General features: G+C 40.1%; 1 protein-coding gene across 1 annotated transcript in view; it reads left to right on the forward strand.

The window, feature by feature from the left end:
• The window catches only part of LOC124594901 (spermatogenesis-associated protein 20), a 295,620-nt gene that overhangs the window by 73,252 nt on the left and 199,806 nt on the right, over window positions 1-22,562 (forward strand). Inside the window, exons 9-10 of the mRNA XM_047133376.1 lie at window positions 5,688-5,856; window positions 15,412-15,620. Coding sequence (XP_046989332.1) covers window positions 5,688-5,856; window positions 15,412-15,620 — 378 coding nt within the window. The remainder of the gene's footprint in view (window positions 1-5,687; window positions 5,857-15,411; window positions 15,621-22,562) is intronic.

A 22,562-nucleotide genomic window follows, 5' to 3' on the forward strand; every position in this document is an offset into this window, starting at 1 on the left:
AAAGGCAACAAACTGGTTCCTTGGACCCAGGCCATGTTCCTTCCAGAAAACGAAACGGGACCTCCCCAGTAAGGCCCTTTTGGCCCACCTCCACCCTAGTGCCCCCCTCCCAATAGTGGCAGACGTGAACCAGATGGCTAGGCGGGCTGTACTACAACAGTATGTGGATAACATCTGGCAACTGCTCACCTTCTTTTCATCCAAGTTCTCTAATGCCAATTCACCTACTCACAGCCATCTTCTATTTTCAACGTTCAGTGGAGGGATGCGTCTTTTCAATCTTCATGGACCACTGCACCCTCGCCTCTGATTTTTGCAGAAAAGACATAGACCAGACCTCATTCACTACCAACATCTGGCATGTTGTCGGCATCAATAACATTGTGGCAACTTGCCTTAGCTGCACCTGCGCCATCACCCAACCTTTAGATTGCATTGCCCGGGACACTGCTAAAGAGACCTGGACATAGCCCACACCCTTCAGAATGCTGAATGGCCTCAACCTGCAGCTATCGCTCCTATTCCTTATTCCCTCCTTCCTTCCAAAAACTAGCATTTGACTGTGTCCACAGCCTCATACACGCAGGCCTTCCTCATGAACCAACACTTCATGTGGTCAGTCATCCGTTGTGAGTGCAGCAACTGGGGCCCAGTTCTGTTTTCTGTGCCAGTGCACCGAGGTCAGATGGCACATTCACTTCCCTGTGGCTGCCTTTCCTCCTCACACGACACTGATTCATGCACTTTCACCTCGACATTGTTGGCCCACTACCTTCCTCCATTAGATATCGGTATCTGCTGATTATTATTGACAGATTTACGTGCTGGCTGGAGGCCACCCCCATTCCTGACATTTCAGCTGAAACTGTGGCTGCAGCCTTTGTTCCGACCTGGGTGTCCCACTTCGGGTGCCTGTGCAACGTCAGTACAGATTGTGGGTGCCAGTTACCTCGGCCCTCTTCCGATCTCTGACAGCCACCTGTGGCTCCAATTTAAAACACACCACCAGCTACTACCCTGCAGCTAATGGCATGTTGGAGTGGTTCCACTGCACACTTAAAGCTGCTCTCACATGTTATTCTCCCAAATGGTCCACTGTCCTACCCCTGATACTCCTAGGCCTGCGGATTGTACACAAAACTGACCTGGGAACTTCTGCCACTGAGCTGGCATATGGACAGCCACTCGCCATTCCTGGCAATTTTTTGGAAGCGATTCTGCTCCCTCCTGACAGAACATCTCAGGTTTCATGCAGCAGCTCCAGGGCTTCTTGGACCAGTTGTGACCAAAACCTCCACAATATCATGATGAGCACTCTACCTTCATCCACCATGACCTAACACCATACTTTGGGTGGATGCCTACCAGCTGCTGCTCTGCCCTCACTATTCAGACCCACACTGTTGTGATGTGGGGGCTAGATGTTCTCCATTTGTGTGAACGGGATCGAAACAACTCTCTTCATAGATAGGCTCAAGCCGGCCTAAGTCGTAGAGCCCTGTCCAGCCAGCAAGTGCAGTGCCATTGAGGTGGAGTTGCCCCCCTCTACCACCGGCCCCAGTTGCATCACCACTAACACAGCCCCTCAAATGACACAGGCCAACACCATCCCCTGTGCTGTTCCCCACATGCCACCAGATGATGCCACCCACTGACACTATGTAGCTGCAGATGATGGCTGCACAGACCAAAACCAGTGATCAGCAAAGTGCCTGCTAGCCAAGGTACCACTGCGTCGCGTCCTCCCACCACCCTCGCTGGTCACTTCTGCCAGAGGTAAAGCTTAGATGGCCACTCTTTTTGGACACTGAACACGCCAAACCACCACAGGGTAGTCTCCTTTTCTGCTTCAATGAGGCAACACCTCATAAACATGCTCTCAGCAGCTCGCCTGCGCAATGCCACTTGCCTTGCATCACTGTCTGCTGCAATTTGCTGGGGTATGCATGAACAGCAGGATTCTTAAATCTTGTCCAGTGTCAGTTTTTTGGCACAGTTCATTTAACAAGAGGAGTGCTACCACATTTCCCACTCCGCCTTCTTGAGCTGCATTCCCTCAACTCACTTCCATTGACTATGGATGTACAAAGCCTGATGCCCGATGCCTGGTTTGTACCTCCAAGTATCAGCACCTGGAATACTGCGTGCAGTTTGGTGTAAATATTGCAGTGAAGTGCAGTGTGTGCTAGGGGTACCAGGTGGGTTTATTACCATTCCAATCCCATGCGTTTTGCCACCCCTTTGCCATCAAGCGCCTTACTGAAGCGGGTTTTCCCGCACTGCCAGACGACTCTGAACAAAGGTCCTAGCTTTTAGGGATAATATCTCCAAACCATCTCACGCAGCTCTTTCAGCACCATGTGTTATTTATTGTTATCTTACCTAATTAGCACACCACTACAGGCATGTATACCCCTTAAGAACATAAAAGGGAATGTAAATCATTCCAGCAAGATAATTTTTGTTATAATTGGTCAGTTTGAACTGAAGAATTCCTCTTCCTACGTATTAATAAAAATGTCTGCTGTGAGCATGTGATACAGTTTTCCACAGCTAAACCATCTAATTGTGTACGTACAGCATACAAAACGAAAAACAGATGGCATATGTAAAAAAAAAACACGAAAAAGAAGAAAAAAATCACAAATAAACCACATATATATATGTGGTTTATTTGTGATTTTTTTTCATGGTTTATTTGTGATTTTTTCCTTCTTTTTCGTGTTTATATATATATAAAAAATAGAGGGAAACATTCCACGTGGGAAAAATATATCTAAAAACAAAGATGATGTGACTTACCAAACACCGAGCGAGGTGGCGCAGTGGTTAGACACTGGACTCGCATTCGGGAGGACGACGGTTCAATCCCGCATCCGGCCATCCTGATTTAGGTTTTCCGTGATTTCCCTAAATCGCTCCAGGCAAATGCCGGGAGGGTTCATTTCAAAGGGCACGGCTGACTTCCTTCCCCGTCCTTCCCTAACCCGATGAGACCAATGACCTCGCTGTCTGGTCTCCTTCCTCAAAACCAACCAACTTACCAAACGAAAGCGCTGGCAGGTCGATAGACACACAAACAAACACAAATATACACACAAAATTCAGGCTTTCACAACCAACAGTTGCTTCATCAGGAAAGAGGGAAGGAGAGGGAAAGACGAAAGGATGTGGGTTTTAAGGGAGAGGGTAAGGAGTCATTCCAATCCCGGGAGTGGAAAGACTTACCTTAGGGGGAAAAAAGGACAGGTATACACTCGCACACACACCCATATCCAACCGCACATACACAGACACAAGCAGACATTTGTAAAGGCAAAGAGTTTCGGCAGAGATGTCAGTCGAGGCAGAAGTACAGAGGCAAAGATGTTGTTGAAAGACAGGTGAGGTATGAGCGGCGGCAACTTGAAATTAGCGGAGGTTGAAGCCTGGCGGATAATGAGAAGAGAGTTATACTGAAGGGCAAGTTCCCATCTCTGGAGTTCTGACAGGTTGGTGTTAGTGGGAAGTATCCAGATAACCCGGACGGTGTACCACTGTGCCAAGATGTGTTGGCCGTGCACCAAGGCATGTTTAGCCACAGGGTGATCCTCATTACCAGCTGCCACCCATTCCACATCAAACGGTCCCTTCCCTACAGCCTAGGTCTTCGTGGCAAACGAATCTGCTCCAGTCCGGAATCCCTGAACCATTACACCAACAATCTGAAAACAGCTTTCGCATCCCGCAACTACCCTCCCGACCTGGTACAGAAGCAAATAACCAGAGCCACTTCCTCATCCCCTCAAGCCCAGAACCTCCCACAGAAGAACCACAAAAGTGCCCCAGTTGTGACAGGATACTTTCCGGGACTAGATCAGACACTGAATGTGGCTCTCCAGCAGGGATACGACTTCCTCAAATCCTGCCCTGAAATGAGATCCATCCTTCATGAAATCCTCCCCACTCCACCAAGAGTGTCTTTCTGCCGTCCACCTAACCTTCGTAACCTCTTAGTTCATCCCTATGAAATCCCCAAACCACCTTCCCTACCCTCTGGCTCCTACCCTTGTAACCGCCCCCGGTGTAAAACCTGTCCCATGCACCCTCCCACCACCACCTAGTCCAGTCCTGCAACCCGGAAGGTGTACATGATCAAAGGCAGAGCCACGTGTGAGAGCACCCACGTGATCTACCAACTGACCTGCCTACACTGTGACGCATTCTATGTGGAAATGACCAGCAACAAACTGTCCATTCACATGAATGGACACAGGCAGACAGTGTTTGTTGGTAATGAGGATCACCCTGTGGCTAAACATGCCTTGGTGCACGGCCAGCACATCTGGGCACAGTGTTACACCGTCCAGGTTATCTGGATACTTCCCACTAACACCAACCTGTCAGAACTCTGGAGATGGGAACTTGCCCTTCAGTATATCCTCTCTTCTCGTTATCTGCCAGGCCTCAACCTCCGCTAATTTCAAGTTGCCGCGGCTCATACCTCACCTGTCTTTCAACAACATCTTGCCTCTGTACTTCTGCCTCGACTGACATCTCTGCCAAAACTCTTTGCCTTTACAAATGTCTGCTTGTGTCTGTGTATGTGCGGTTGGATATGGATGTGTGTGCGAGTGTATACCTGTCCTTTTTCCCCCGAAGGTAAGTGTTTCCGCTCCCAATATTGGAATGACTCCTTACCCTCTCCCTTAAAACCCACATCCTTTCGTCTTTCCCTCTCCTTCCCTCTTTCCTGATGAAGGTTGGTTGCGAAAGCTTGAATTTTGTGTGTATGTTTGTGTGTCTATCGACCTGCCAGCGCTTTTGTTTGGTAAGTCATATCATCTTTGTTTTTTTTTATATATATATATATATATATATATATATATATATTTTCCAGTTCTTCAAATCCAGGTATCTACAAACTTTCTCATGGCCATTGCAATAAATTTTATATCAGCCAAACAGACAGGCAGGAATTTTGAAATCAGATTTAAAAAACACACATGAAGTGGCAAAAGCAACCAATCTGCATTCAACATGCATTTAAAAAGCCAAGCACATAAATCAGAAGATATTGAAAATAACTGAAGAATTCTACACAATGTATGTAAAGGACATACATTGAATATTTTGGAGGAAAAAATTGACACTCATACAGAAAAATACCCAAAAGACATCTTCAATGAACAAACAAATAGGAAAAGAGCGTATTTTATGTAAAGATCACAAAATGGTATCTCTGAAAAATTAAACGTAATCACTGACTTTCTGCAAAACAGAAATTCCATTGAAAACATATAGTATAACTGGAGCTGAAGTAGTGAAAAAGCTTTGCAAGATCACACAAATAATAAATAAACATATAGATAAAACAATCATATCACAACAAAAAGATAAGGCATTTATGCTCCAATATTTCATATGGACGATATCGTACCAACTAAGATGTAAGCATAAGGTGGCATTTGCAGACATGGACTAACATAGATATAAAGAATGATATTATACATATTATACCATCTTCCCAGGTAAACTTGATAATGGCAAAAAGCCAAAACAAGCTTGTCATGTAACTTGTTTCACTGTGAGTAAATAAATAAATAAATAGTGCAACAACAAACTTGTACTTAAAATAAGGAAATAAGAAATAAAATAAAAGTTAATATTATTTGTTAAAGCTTCTTAAGTGCTATGTACGGTTGCAGGGTTGATGATATCAGGATATTCTAAAGCTTATGAAGCCTTACAAGATAAATCATATGCTGAGAGAGCTATTAAGGCAGCAAATTTCATAAAGGAACACTTATACAATCCCCAAACTCAGACACTGTTACGAAGTTGCTACAGAGGTGAAGATGGCAGTGTAGTTCAAATGTAAGTTTTACTATCATAAAGTTTGAGTTGTATATTTATTTAATAATTTCGTAGTTGTTTGCCAACCTTGCATGTTGAAATCGCTTAGTTTTCTGTTGAAAAAATCATTAACCACATATGTTTTAGGTGTGAGACTACTTCAGTAACAAATGAAAATGAGTGTTTTATTCATTGAAAAAATAAGTGTGAATCCTGGCAGACAAGGCCTTTTCTAAAGCAGTCTCTTTCAATTGTATACAGTTGGCCGACAATTATGCCATGTCTGGAAGTTACGCTGGAACTTGTATTTTGAAATTGCCCTTATAACAAACACCCTCTACCCCACCCTGAATGATCTCTTGTAATTAAAAGAAATTTATCACATTTCTTTGATTTAACTCTAAGCTACCTGTCTTCTGCTTGGTTGGTTGGTTGATTTTTGGGGAGGGGACCAAACAGTGAAGTCTACGGTCCTGTTGGATGAAGGAAGGATAGCAAAGGAAATCGCCCTTACCCTTTCAAAGGAATCATCCCACCATTTCTCTGAACTGATTTAGGGAAATCTTGGGAAACCTAAATCAGGATGGCTGGACATGGATTTGAACAGTCATCCTCCCAAATGTGAGTCCAGTGTGCTAACCATTGTGCCATCTCGTGCGGTTGTCTTTGGTTGCCAGTGACTATCAGCATTGACTAGCACTGTAAAAAATGTTGCTTCTCGTCTTACACTATTATGATGCTGTTTTTATCTAATATTTCAAATAAAGCATTTATGTAACTTTACATGGACTACTATCAGTTCAATACTTGCAGATAAAGCCTGTGTGCCACTACATTAGAGTTAATCGGTAACAGTGCAGGTTTTGGCATCAGAGTATAAAGCTTCTGTAAGAGCCTGGAAAAGTAGGACGTGTGAGTGAGTGCATACCTGGCAGTGCTCAGTACACACATTACACGTCAGCATACTCCGTGCAAGGCCACAGGCAGTCAATAAAAGTTGTTCGTGTTAAATCAACACCATCTATTGCTCTGTCACCATCATTAGTGACTTCTGCGTACAAATGTTTAATAAGTGGAGTAGCTGGTTACTCAGTCATAATGTACACACAGCAAGACATGGATTTTCATTTTGTTACAGACTAATTACAATTAAAACTTTGGGAATTAAAAGCATAACTTATGCAGAAGATAGAAGTGATGTGAGTCAAGCAAATAGCAGCCCTCAGACAGAACCACTGAAACTGCAATGTACCCAGTGGTAGCTAGGAACTTTTCTTTGACCCCTACAGTTCTGGTTTTTTGCAAATCATTTGCACTTACGACAAATTTAAACAATCACTTGTGCAATGGTACAAGAAGAAAAACACAGCTAAGTTTTGCAGGAAGCAACTCCATAGCAAACACATTTTAAGCTGAGAATCCATGAAACATTTTGTGGGTCGCATTAGGAAAATTAATGTTAACATGTATGAGCTCAGTGACAACAATGAGGGAGAATTGTTTGAAGCTGGGCAAAGGATATTAGATACATTTTTGAATGGGCTGCAGGGTGATGGGCAAACAATAAGATTGGCATGCTGTGAGACATTTGAAGAAGCAATACAATTGAGAGATTGATTTGTTGAAGAGCTACAGAGACCTAAAATTAATTACAAATAGATTGGTGCGTATTTGAAGAAGTGTGCTCAGGAAAAAACTATTTTTCATGTTTATTCATCAACCACTGATCGTGTATATCACTTAGAGTTTGATGTGTATACAGTAATAATATTTTATTTTGAAAAATAACTATTGCATTTAAATTTTACATTAAAAATTAAACAATGGAAACTCCAGGTTGAAATATCAACAATGTAGGAAAAGATAGTTTGCTACTTTTCTTAAAGATGACATATTAAGTTGCAGACCAATTCATTCAAACAAGCAAGCACGCCTCATGCACAAATGACTGCTAGCTCCACCAGCTCAGACGAGAAGAAATACACACCATTCATTCACACAAGCAACATCATCTCGCACACACATGACTGCCAATGCTGGAAGCTCGAACTAGAATGTATTCTGGTCTGATGTGCCAAAGTTGGCTGTCATGTGCATGAGATGTGCTTGCGTATGTGAATGAATGGTGTGTTTCTCTTACTTTTTTGATGAAGGCTGTGCCTTTCTGTAACTTAACGTGTCATCTTTATGGTAAGTAAGAATCTTATCTTTTCATACATTGTTTACATTAAAAATTAAATGTCTGGTTTATAACAATACCGGAGAAGGAAAGTTGCTGCTTACCATGTAGCGGAGGTGCTGAGTCGCGATAGGCACAATAAAAAGATTCACACAGTTTGGTTTAGAAACAATGTGGTTTAGAAACGTGCTATTATAACTATGTAGGGACTTGCTTAATCTAGTATATTCTAAAACTATATTATTTATATTCTTTGTTCCCTAGCAGTGGATAGAACTTCTGTAAGTTAAAGTCTCTGGCTGTGTTTTTTTTTACTATGTAGAGACAGGCTTTAATAAGGAGGGAAGGTACTGATGATATTTTTAGATCTTTGAAATGTGGCTGGCATGACTGTTGGAATGCCTGCAATTGTTCTCATTACTTTTTTTATTTCATAAACACTGTTTTCACACCAGAATAGTTGTCCCATAAGATATTTCTATAAGTTAAGCGAGAATGGAAGAAAGTATAAAATGAAGACTAAACTTGCTCCTTACTGACACATGGTTTTAATTTGCATTGTAAGTAAATTACACATGATAGTTTAATGCACAATTGGTCTGTGAGTGCATCTCATTTCAGCTGTGGAGCCAAATGAATTCGTAGTAGGCTGACAGATTCACTCTCGTGTACCTTTTTATTTAGTTAATGGAGGTAGAAGTATATTGTCTCTGTTTTGTTCTCATTTTTCTGTAGCCACTGTGTAAACGTATCAACCAGTCAGTGTTTCCTTTTCACTACATCTGCATTAGTATCACTCACTATCAGGGTTTTATTATCAACATATAGTCTTGTAGGGAAAAGAACTAGGTAGTTCATTTATGTATCTAAGAAAAAGGGGCCAAGACAGAACCTTCTGGCACTCCTGTAGTAACAAGTAGGACACTGGACCTACAAATACTTACAGTGGCAATTTGTTTTCTGTCTAAGAGATATGATTTGGTTAACAATAGTTCATTATCCTTGATTCCATAGCTTTCAAATCTAAGCATTAGGATGTCATGTGATACAGTGCCATATGCTTTGCTGAGATCAACAAGTCCCAGCACAGGTAAAAAAATAACTTTCAAACCATTCCAAAATATCTCTGACTGGACATTTTACAGCTCAAGTGGTGGATAGAACACGATGAAAGCCATACATCAAAGAAGAGGTTAGATAATTGTTCTCAAAGTAGCTGAATAGTTGCTCTTTCATGCAGTGCTTAGTGACCTTAGATATTAGGGGAATGATGGGTATTGGCCTACAGCTGTCAGGACTGTTTTTATAAATTGGAAAAACAATTGTAGATTTCAAAGCATCAGGGAAATATCCAGCTTGAAGCATTAAGTTTATAAGGTAAGTCAGAGGGGACATTTTAATGTCAGTGGTGTGTTTCAGGATGTAATTTAAGAAAATGTAGGTACTTTTACTATGTGTGTTACCTAGTTTAGATACAATGTTGGTTTCAATCTAGCAACTAATCTGAGTCCACTTGATAGTTGTGCCTCTCAAATCAGATAGGCCTGTATTATCCAAGGTATTGTCAGAACGATTTTCATCTATTTATGAGGTAACAGATTTTCCACGATTTTCACTGTTTGTGAAAAAATTACTTAGCACCTCAGGTGATACTGGAGTCGCTTGCTTGTTCCTGTGTTTCATTGATATGGAGGTATTTTTTTTTGCTCTGTGTCTCTGTTCCGTAACAGGATCACCACCTTTTACCATGTATGAAGCAGGAAGTTTATCTGTGAATTCTTTTAGGTCAGGTGTATCAGTGTGGTTTATTCTGGTGCATGATCAGTTTTGACCATCAGAGTTACTTGTGGTCAACATTTATTAAATTAGAGTGTCATTAAACATATCAAATGCACTGTTAGTGTTGTCACAATTACTCAGACTTTTATACTCAACTTTGGATAACTTGTCCCTCGAGCATAATGCGATCTGCTTTTAATATCTAAACTTCTTAACCTAGGAGGTTTACTTTACACCATAATTAACACTTTCAAGACAGAGATTTAGGAACCAGGTTTTAAATTCTGGAGATACTAAAAGGTATCAGATAGACTATATAATGGTAAGACAGAGATTTAGGAACCAGGTTTTAAATTGTAAGACATTTCCAGGGGCAGATGTGGACTCTGACCACAATCTATTGGTTATGAACTGTAGATTAAAACTGAAGAAACTGCAAAAAGGTGGGAATTAAAGGAGATGGGACCTGGATAAACTGAAAGAACCAGAGGCTGTACAGAGTTTCAGGGAGAGCATAAGGGAGCAATTGACAGGAATGGGGGAAAGAAATACTGTAGAAGATGAATGGGTAGCTTTGAGGGATGAAATAGTGAAGGCAGCAGTGGATCAAGTAGATAAAAAGACGAGGGCTAGTAAAAATCCTTGGTTGACAGAAGAAATATTGAATTTAATTGATGAAGGGAGAAAATATAAAAATGCAGTAAATGAAGCAGGCAAAAAGGAATACAAACGTCTCAAAAATGAGATCGACAGGAAGTGCAAAATGGCTAAGCAGGGATGGCTAGAGGACAAATGTAAGGATGTAGAGGCTTATCTCACTAGGGGTAAGATATATACTTCCTACAGGAAAATTAAAGAGACCTTTGGAGAAAAGAGAACCACTTGTATGAATATCAAAAGCTCAGATGGAAACACAGTTCTAAGCAAAGAAGGGAAATCAGAAAGGTGGAAGGAGTATATAGAGGGTCTATACAAGGGCGATGTACTTGAGGACAATGTTATGGAAACGGAAGTGGATGTAGATGAAGATGAAATGGGAGATACAATACTGCGTGAAGAGTTTGACAGAGCACTGAAAGACCTGAGTTGAAACAAGGCCCCGGGAGTAGACAACATTCCATTAGAACTACTGATGGCCTTGGGAGAGCCAGTCTGACAAAACTCTACCATCTGGTGAGCAAGATGTATGAGACAGGCGAAATACCCTCAGACTTAAAGAAGAATATAATAATTCCAATCCCAAAGAAAGCAGGTGTTGACAGATGTGAAAATTACCGAACTATCAGTTTAATAAGTCATGGCTGCAAAATACTAACATGAATTCTTTGCAGTGGAATGGAAAAACTAGTAGAAGCCGATCTCAGGGAAGATCATTTTGGATTCCGTAGAAATATCGGAACATGTGAGGCAATACTGACCCTACGACTTATCTTAGAAGCTAGATTAAGGAAAGGCAAACCTACATTTCTAGCATTTGTGGCCTTAGAGAAAGCTTTTGACAATGTTGACCGGAATACTCTCTTTCAAATTCTGAAGGTGGCAGGGGTAAAATACAGGGAGCGAAAAGCTATTTACAGTGTGTACAGAAACAGATGGCAGTTGTTAGAGTCGAGGAACATGAAAGGGAAGCAGTGGTTGGGAAGGGAGTGAGACAGGGTTGTAGCCTCTCCCTGATGTTATTCAATCTGTATATTGAGCAAGCAGTAAAGGAAACAAAAGAAAAATTCGTAGTAGGTATTAAAATCCATGGAGAAGAAATAAAAACTTTGAGGTTCGCTGATGACATTGTAATTCTGTCAGAAACAGCAAAGGACTTGGAAGAGCAGTTGAACGGAATGGATAGTGTCTTGAAAGGAGGATATTAGATGAACATCAACAAAAGCAAAACGAGGATAATGGAATGTAGTCAAATTAAGTCAGGTGGTGCTGAGGGAATTAGATTAGGAAATGAGGCACTTAAATTAGTAAAGGAGTTTTGCTATTTGGGAGCAAAATAACTGATGATGGTCGATGTAGAGAGGATATAAAATGTAGACTGGCAATGGCAAGGAAAGCGTTTCTGAAGAAGAGAAATTTGTTAACATCGAGTATAGGTTTAAGTGTCAGGAAGTCGTTTCTGAAAGTATTTGTATGGAGTGTAGCCATGTATGGAAGTGAAACGTGGACGATAAATAGTTTGGACCAGAAGAGAATAGAAGCTTTCGAAATGTGGTGCTACAGAAGACTGCTGAAGATTAGATGGGTAGATCACATTACTAATGAGGAAGTATTGAATAGGATTGGGGAGAAGAGAAGTTTGTGGCACAACCTGACTAGAAGAAGGGATCGGTTGGTAGGACATGTTCTGAGGCATCAAGGGATCACCAGTTTAGTATTGGAGGGCAGCGTGGAGGGTAAAAATCGTAGAGGGAGACCAAGAGATGAATACACTAAGCAGATTCAGAAGGATGTAGGTTGCAGTAGGTACTGGGAGATGAAGAAGCTTGCACAGGATAGAGTAGCATGGAGAGCTGCATGAAACCAGTCTCAGGACTGAAGACCACAACAACAACCACCTTGCACCGTGATACCAATTTCAATTTTTTGCTGAGTTATTACTAGCTGTAACACATCTGTGATTTTTGAATAAATGATGAAATTCATTACCACACATTATTGTATATACATTGTATTGCACATGTAACTTTCTTCATTTGTACAACTTTTATACAATGTATTGAAGAGGATTACGATTTTTAATCATATATGCCAATTACATATTATTTTGTTCCTATTTTGGAGGTTTTAACGTTTTCCTCGATTCTGAGTTTCCATCAGTTTTGTGTTTTTTGTCTGGACCACACAAAAACGTACAGTAGGGGTTTCATTGTGCAGGGTGTCCCACTCAAACCTCCCTGATTTCTAAGACCCAGGGAAAAAAAAAAAAAAAAAATAATAATAATACCTGCTGTAGATGCTACAGTGAAAAATGCACCACATTGTAGAACATCTCAAAGAATTTATTTGTTTATCATCGATATACCTCTACATGTGAACCATTTGTAGCACAAAGAATATCGAGTCTATATTCAATTTCTTGCCAAGTTCTTTGTAACATTTCCTCTGTTATTGTTGCAATCACATTAGTGATACAATGTCCCAATGTGGGAATATCGTCCACTTTGGTTGCATACACGCGGTCCTTCATTAATCCCTACATGAAGAAATCAAGTGGCGTAATGTCAGGTGAACGTGGTGGCTAGGCAATGGGTCCTCCACATCTGAACCAATGATTGGGAAATTTCCTATCCAGGAACTTGCGAACAGCCGTTGACCAATGCGGTGGAGCTCCATCTTGTTGAAATATGATGTTGGGTTGCAAGTCTTATATCTGAGGGTACACAAACTGCTCCAACATGTCCAGATACACTGACCCATTCACTGTTTGCTCTGCAAAGAAGAACAGTCCAACAATCCTGTTGTGCATTAGCCCGCACCAGATGTTTAGTTTAGGTCTATCACAAACATATTCAATGACAACGTGCAGGTTTTGGCTCCCCAAATTCAAACATTATGCCTATTAACCCTTCCTGATAGATGAAAGGTTGCCTCATCTGAGAATAAACATCTTTCCAGGAAATTGGCATCCATATCAATACGCTACAGCATATCCGCAGCAAATTGTTGTCGGCGTGGTTTGTCGTTCGGCGTTAGATGTTGCAGAATTTGCACTTTGTAAGCACACATACAAAGACGCTAGTGAACTACATGATGCAATGTTGATCGAGGTACATCATGTTGCCTAGATGCTTGACAAATTGACTTACTTGGACTTCTGAGAAACTTTTTTCTGATGTCCTCCACTGTCTCTTCTGAAACTCCATAACGTGCACCGCCAGAATGTTTCAGAACACTTCCTGTTGCCAGAAACTTCCTACACCATTCCTTAATTGTTTTCACATCAGGTGGATCACATTCATACACATGATGATAATTTCTTTGCACAGTAATCGGCAATTTTGTTTCTGCAAATCACACTACTGCTTGAGATCTCTGCTGTGGAGTCTCCATTTTCGCTTCATGCGACCTTGCTGCACTCTGGCAATGATACTTGTCACTTCTGATGTGGGAATATAAATTCTGTGAGATTCTCTACAATGTGGTGCAATTTCTGTTCTCGTATCTACTGTGGTTTTTCTCTCCTGGGTCCTTGAAATCAGGGAGATTTGAGTGGGACACCCTGTGTATATGAAATAGCCACTTTCCACTCTCATAAATAATGTTGTGCACAATTGCCAGAATAACAGTGCCGTAGTAATATTAATTAATATATCTGCCGTTTAATAGTTTACTATTTCCTTAATGTTTATGTGAATGGAGCTAAGTTTGCTTTAGTTACTGGAAAAGTTTTAGCTCAACTGCAATTAAACTTTGGTAGCTAGAAGTTTTATAACAGAACCGACAGTAGAACATGATCTCTAACTGCCTGTTTAAGATTCCTTGGAAAGATTGTTGTTCACAATAGAGTCTTGAAACTTGGTAGAGCTGCATTATTTAATGAAGGTAATCAAGCACTGTAATTAGAACTCTTTATTAACAAATACAAATGATACTTAACCTAATATGAAATTTAGTTTTTAGTGAATAACTTGAAAACTAATAGAGTTTGCTTAATGGAGTCATGTAGTTAATGTTTTTACATTATCCTAAGGCAACATAAGAATTTTCATCTTTCTGAATCTAATATTTAGCACCTTCATTTTCTTGTAAAAATGCCGATTTTGACCAAAATATTGCCCTGATCAAATTGAGACTTGTAACTTTTGATTGTGACACATTTGCACATTCTGAGCAATTTTTAGCTTACAGTTTCGTTATTTAGTGCCACCTATATTTTCTTAAAATAACATATTCATTTGATGATTCTGAGACTTCACAATGTTAACATTAATATTCTGAAGCATACACTGACAAAGTTTGGAAAAGTTACTTTAATTTTTAGTTTCATTCTTAGAGTATGACACAATAATTTATATGCTACACACAGGCACTTTATGACAACATGGCACTAGTAGTAGTGAACTGGGATAAGTCCCAGCACAGTTGCACTCGCTCACCTCCGTATCTCTCACAATGATGATACAGTGCTTGTTTGCTATAGGATGTCTCCTGCCAGAAGCCACCCAGCACCCTTGAACAGGCCACCAAAATCAATACGCACTTACAGTAAAGGTGTTGAGTCATCGACAGGCACATGAACAAGATTGAAAAATTTGCTAGCTTTAGGACAAATCCTTTCTCAAGCTAGAATGTTCTCTCTCTCTCTCTCTCTCTCTCTCTCTCTGTATGGCTGCTCTGTGCCAGCACAATATATTAATTATGTTTATTCTGTATCGTGTTCATTGTGGCTGTCTAGTTCTTGCGCTCAAGGAATAGTATTTGAGATCAAGCAATTCGTATCTTATTGAACATATTCTGTTTATTTTTCATGTAGCATAGCTTTGTAAAACTTCAGAGAATGAAATATATTTCCCATACTAAGCACATCTTTCAGTAAATGGTTAACATACAAAAGGTTTGTACTTTGACCAGGCCAGAAGTGAATGTGCAGTTTCTTATGATGTATTCTGGTTTTGCAGTTCAAGTCCAATTTCTGGTTTTCTGGATGACTATGCATTTGTCGTCCAAGGCTTGCTGGACTTGTATGAAGCTAGTCTGGATGACAGGTGGCTAGAATGGGCAGAGAAACTTCAAGATCAACAAGATAAGTTGTTTTGGGATACTGAAAGTGCTGGATACTTCACTTCACCGGCAACGGATGCTTCAGCAATTCTCAGGTTAAAGGAAGGTAAGTTTCAACTTCCCTTGGGTCAGTATAGTGAGTTTGGCATCCATAGACATTGGCTCAGTATCTTGTGACATTAATGTATCTGGATACCTATAACTATCAGAGGATATGAAGTATGTAGTGTATAAACTCTTCTATTCCAAAATAGTGTCTGTGGTGCTGGGAAAAAAGTTTTCTGTTTTAAACATATCAGTTTCTCAACTTATCCAAGATACGAGAGAAGCAGTTGCCACAAGATAACCACTTTATTCATAGTGTTCTCATTGTTCATTTTTTATGCGAGATAAATAGTGACCTGTTCAATAACAAGTTTTTCATCAGTTGTCGTAGTCAGGCATTCCAAGATTTAAGTTATGTGTATACACTGGAATGACATAACTGTATAATTTATTAAAATTTACAGGAATTTTCATTAACATTGAGGCTGTTCTGCAATATTGTGAACTATTTGTGAAACAATGTTGACATTTAATGAAGTGATAATCAAGTATAAATTTATTATAAATTAAACTAAACTGGTTTTATGGATGTACAGAGAAATACAGAATAATCTTGACACAAGTACCAATAAACTACACTGATCAGTTAAACATTATAACCTACCCACCCTGAGATTAATGCCACTTGGTAAGGTTGCAGGCACATGACATGGTAAGGAAAGTATATAAGTGGAGCAAAGACAAACAAGGAAACGTTCTAGTGATGGTATGGGCTGCAAATGGAGAAATCCACTGGCATAAATGACTTTAACAAAGGGAATAATGACAATATTATGAAAAGGATAGATTGATACTCTCCATATAGTGGTGATGTTGAGTCGTAGATAGTCACAATGAAAAGACTGTCAAACAAGTAAGCTCTTGGCCAAAAGTCCTTCTTTTGAATTAGAGCCCCCCCCCCCGCTTCCCTCCCCCCCCCCACCCCACCCCACACACACACACACACACACACACACACACACACACACGTCCGCAGCTCGTGGTCTCGTGGTCGCGTTCTTGCTTCCCAAGCACGGGTTCCTGTCGGGGATTTTCACCTGCCTTGAGATGACTGGGTGTTTGTGTTGTCCTCATCATTTCATCCTCATTCATGAAAGTGGCGAAATTGTGCTGAGCAACGGTTGGGAATTTTTACGGGCGCTGATAACCGAGAAGTTGAGTGCCGCACAAACCAAACGTCGTCATCATCATCATCATCATCATCATCATCATCATCATCATCCACACACACACACTCACTCACTCACTCACTCACTCACTCACTCACTCACGTGCGTGCGTGCAAATACAACTCACATGCACATGACCACTGTCTCTGGTTGCTGAGCCAGAGATAGCGGCCGTGTGTGTGAGCTACATTTATGTAAGTATGTGTGTGTATGATGTCTAATTCAGAAGAAGACCGTTTGGTCAAAAGCTTACATGTTTCACTGTCTTTTTGTTGTGCCTATCTGTCACTCAGCGTCTCTGCTATACGGTGAGCAGCAATGTGTTCTTTGTATAATTTTGTCATTATTCCCTCCTGGATTTTCCATTATTTGATTGACAAAGGGAAGTTTATTATGGCCTGATACCTGAGGATGAGCGTCTTGAAAAGTGAATTTGGTTGTTCCCAGTGAAGCCATGAGCAGATAACAAGGTGTTGGATGTCCACACCTCATCAGACAGGTGAGGAGGTCAGAGGCTTGCCTGCTGGATAGGTGGTGACCTCTGCCATATCCGATGACAGAGTACAATGCTTTTGCAGGTACAAGTGTTTTGGAGCATGTTCAGCCCCCATTTTTCAGCATTGGGCTCCGTGGCAGATGACTCCTACGTGTTCCCTTGTTGACCCACTGAGATCATCAGTTATGATTGATCTGTGGAGCAAGGGATAGATGAATCATCTTTCTGGTTACGCGAGATTGATGTTTGTGTCAGCACACACCATCATCCATATGAACAGCTGCTCAAAATAATGCACAGTGCTGCAGATGTAGGTGGTTGGGGTCAGTGTTATGCTATGGGGAACATTTGCCTGGGCTTCCACGAGACATACATTGGTAATCAGAAAAGGCAACTTGACAGCTGTGTGCTACATGAACATTATTGTGGACCACTTGCACCCCTTCACACTTGATGTATTTCCTAACGGCTTCCAGCAGGATAACTCTGCATGTTACAAGGTCACAATTGTGCTACAGTAGTTTGAGGAGCTTGATAGTGAACTCATATTGATGCCTTGGTCAACAAATTATCTTGATATGAAACCTACGGAATACGTGTGGGACACTACCACTAGCCGTTTCCTTGCCCACAAACCACTGGCTGATAATTTATGGGAATTGCATAATCTGCCCATAGACATCTGGTGTCATACGTATGTCTCTGGAAACCTATGAAGGATTTGTTGAAACTGTATCACAGAACTGCTGTTAGCATTCCAAAGGTGGACCATCATGCTATTAAGCAGGTGGTCATAATGTTTTGCCTCATCAGTATATATCCCAACCTTCAATTATGTTTCCTCCATTACTTCATTAAGGGGACCACACCGTGGTTCAGGTAGAAAAAAATCGATTTTCTGTTTTCATCATATTTCGATAGATTAAGGTTTTATTTAAGTACTCTGAAAAGGATTTTGCTGAAAAAAATTTTTTTTTGAGCATTTAAAGACCATTTTCGTACCATGTGTGTTTATGTGCCACACCCACTTTTCTGTCACCAACTTTTCTGCATATATTTTAGATCTTTATATCGCCTTCATTGCACATTAGGGATTTTTTTTTTTTTTTTTTTTTTTTTTTTTACTCCAGAGTGTGTTGGCTATCCTTGGAATGCAATGGTCGGTATTCTTTTGTTTCTGCTGTTCGTAAACAACACGCTTCCAAACACGCAGTTAGTTTTGTTCAAGGGTGATTGTGAGTAGTCGCTATACTTATGTTTGCAGTGCTTGTTTATGTGTGTTTTGTTGTGTTATTGATGATGATGAAACATAAAGGCATTTTCAAGAAACGACAATTTAGAGGAAACAAGTTTATAAACCTTTCTGTACAAGAGATTATGTCGCCTGGCAACGATGTTTCTAATTGTAATTCTTCAACAAGTGCATCATCAAAGAAGCTCTCACCATTTCAAGAGAGTTACAATGAATTTACTGTAAGTGACAAGGGGTGCAGTAACATTATTATAAATTTGAGAATATTATCAGATGTAATTTCTAAATTTGTACAACGTAGACAGTGTGGTGAGTCACAAAGTGTGAAAATTTGTGAGAGTGCCAGTGGGAGAAAAGGCCTAGCAGTTGCTTTGGATTTAATTTGCTCTAAATGCTCAGCTGTGAGGTCATTTATGAGTTCTTCAAAACCAGATGCAAGTGGCCTTTATGGAATCAATACTAGATTAGTTTATACCTTACGATCCATTGGCAAGGGCATGGCTGCAGGGAGAACATTTTGTTCAGTGGTGAACTTACATCAACCACCAAATAAATTTGAAAAACTGACTGCAATATTAGAGAAAGCTGCATGTGAGATCAGTGAGGAAAGCATGAAACTGGTTGCTAGGGAAGCAGTGGAAGAAAATAATGGATGTTCAGATATTGTAGTTGCACTTGATGGAAGTTGGCAGAAAAGAGGACATACTTCTCTGAATGGAGTAGTGACTGCCACGAGTGTAGACACCGGTAAAGTGTTGGATGTGGAGATAATGTCTAAATATTCCAAATGTTGTCCATGAACATAAAGAACACAACTGTCTGGCTAATTTTAGAGGAACAAGTGGTGGTATGGAAGTTCATGGAGTACAACAAATATTTCATTGCTCTGTAGAAACAAGAGGCGTACGTTACACCAAATATTTGGGCGATGGTGACAGTAAGGCATACAACAATGTGGTTAACTCTAAGCCATATGGAGATGCCATTATTAGCAAAATAGAATGTGTAGGCCATGTTCAAAAATGTTTGGGAACAAGGCTGAGAAAACTAGCTGTTGATATGAGAGGAAAAAATTAGAACATGGAAAATTGTTAACCGAACAGGGTTGGTTAACCAAAACTGAAATAGAAAACTTGCAGGTATACTATGGGCAGGCAATTAGGAGAAATAAAGAACATCTGGAGGCAATGAAGAGAGATGTTTGGGCTATACTTGTCCATAAGTCCTGTACTGATGACAAGCCATGTCATGGATTGTGTCCATCAGGAGAAAATTTGTGGTGCAAATACCATAGGGCTCAGGCAGCTGGAGAATCTTGTTCTCACCAGCATTCTCTTCCTGCTGCTGCTATTACAGTAATAATCCTATTTTCAGAGACTTGGCTCATCCTGACCTCCTAAGGAAATGTCTGCATGGGCAGGCACAGAACCCAAATGAATATTTTAACCGCATAATTTGGAACCGCCTTCCTAAAACTGTATTTCATGCATACAATGAAACTAGAAGTTCATGATGCTGTTATGACATTCAATTGTGGTAATATTGGAAAGTGTTGGGTACTGAAAAAGCTTGGACTTAATCATGGTGAAAATATGATCGCTGGGCTGCAGCATTGCAAGAAAATGACGATAGCCAATGCAGACAGGTCTGCATCTAACAAGGCCAAGAAAGCAAGACAAACATCCAGGAAGGTGAAAAAGAAGCTGGAAGACCTGCTAGAGGCCAAAGAAGGGTCATCATATGCAGCAGGACAGTTTTAATTAACTGTAAGTAACAAATTTCAAAAGTTTTTTCATTAAAGTCAATTTCCCACAAACTAAAATTTTCTGTACATATGCCCCATTATATCAGAAACATTCATAGATAAATGAATGAAATTTTCAGAGACTCTGCATAACATAAAAAGCCACCTCTGGTACTACATTAATTAATGTTCCCCCATTAGGAAGTCCACAAAAAAATCTGCAGAATAAACGTAATATTTTTTTGTTAATAAATTTAAAGAAGTATTTCTTAAAAACTATAAAATGGATAAAGTAGCTTTTAGTACAGCTGACTCTATTAGCATCATGTAACGTACAGTAAAAATATTAAGGTCCTGCATCAAATAGTTTTTTCAGAAATGGGTCAAATACGTGCCTAAATTAACATGGGTTGGATAGGCAGGGTGTGGTCCCCTTAAGTTTACATCTGCTGTCTTAAAAATCTAGGAATAGTGCATGACTCATCTATCCTTCGTAGAGGTGTTGTGGATAAACTGTGGCCACACAAATTTCTTCAAAGTTTCCACATCATGTATGTTTTATATTAATTGCTAGACCACAACTGTTCTGAAATGCTTTTCTACAGTATTAGTCACCAAATTTTTCATTGTTTACAGTCATCCCGTTGTGCAGCTATTTCCCTCTTTGTCATCATCTTCAGATGTCAAAGTCTTACATTATTTTGTTTCCTTACGACCAGTTTGAGGAGTAGATCTCCATTGCCATGGAATGAGTCAGTACATGAAATTAACATAGATAAAATAAAGTGTAGACAAATCCTGTGCAGATGAAAAGCTGTGTTTATCAAATATATTACCATATTGAACAATATAACACAGGAATTAGCTTAAGTTTTTTCCACAAACTCCCTGACAGAATAGGAGTAATCTGAGTAATTCTTGAGGAAATTCTTCAGTTTAGTTGTGAACATGCAAGAATTACTGCTAAGACTTTTAATTTTTGTGGTAGCTTATTGAAAATGGATGTAGCAGTACACTGCACGTCTTTCTGCAATTTTTGTGGTATCTTATTGAAAATGGATCTAGCAGTACACTGCACGTCTTTCTGCACAGTAGTTAAGGAGGTGCGATCCAAATACACATTGGATTTGTGCTTAGTATTAACTGACGGGTTTCAGATAGATTATATAATGGTAAGACAGAGATTTAGGAAACAGGTTTTAAATTGTAAGACATTTCCAGGGGCAGATGTGGACTCTGACCACAATCTGTTGGTTATGAACTGTAGATTAAAACTGAAGAAACTGCAAAAAGGTGGGAATTTAAGAAGATGGGACCTGGATAAACTGACTAAACCAGAGGTTGTACAGAGTTTCAGGGAGAGCATAAGGGAACAATTGACAGGAATGGGGGAAAGAAATACAGTAGAAGAAGAATGGGTAGCTTTGAGAGATGAAGTAGTGAAGGCAGCAGAGGATCAAGTAGGTAAAAAGATGAGGGCTAGTAGAAATCCTTGGGTAACAGAAGAAATATTGAATTTAATTGATGAAAGGAGAAAATATAAAAATGCAGTAAATGAAGCAGGCAAAAAGGAATACAAACCTCTGAAAAATGATATCGACATGAAGTGCAAAATGGCTAAGCAGGGATGATTAGAGGACAAATGTAAGGATGTAGATGCTTATCTCACTAGGGGTAAGATAGATACTGCCTACAGGAAAATTAAAGAGACCTGTGGAGAAAAGAGAACCACTTGTATGAATATCAAAAGCTCAGATGGAAACACAGTTCTAAGCAAAGAAGGGAAATCAGAAAGGAAGGACTACATAGAGGGTCTATACAAGGGCAGTGTACTTGAGGAAAATATTATGGAAATGGAAGATAATGTAGATGAAGATGAAATGGGAGATACGATACTGCATGAAGAGTTTGACAGAGCACTGAAAGACCTGAGTCGAAACAAGGCCCCGGGAGTAGACAACATTCCATTAGAACTACTGATGGCCTTGGGAGAGCTAGTCCTGACAAAACTCTACCATCTGGTGAGCAAGATGTATGAGATGGGCGAAATACCCTCAGACTTCAAGACGAATATAATAATTCCAATCCCAAAGAAAGCAGGTGCTGACAGATGTGAAAATTACCGAACTATCAGTTTAATAAGTCACGGATGCAAAATACTAATGTGAATTCTTTACAGACGAATGGAAAAAGTGGTAGAAGCCGACTTCGGGGAAGATCATTTTGGATTCCGTAGAAATATCGGAACATGTGAGGCAATACTGACCCTACGACTTATCTTA

This window comes from Schistocerca americana, chromosome 2 (assembly GCF_021461395.2).
Source record: "Schistocerca americana isolate TAMUIC-IGC-003095 chromosome 2, iqSchAmer2.1, whole genome shotgun sequence".
Classification (NCBI taxonomy): Eukaryota; Metazoa; Arthropoda; class Insecta; order Orthoptera; family Acrididae; genus Schistocerca; species Schistocerca americana.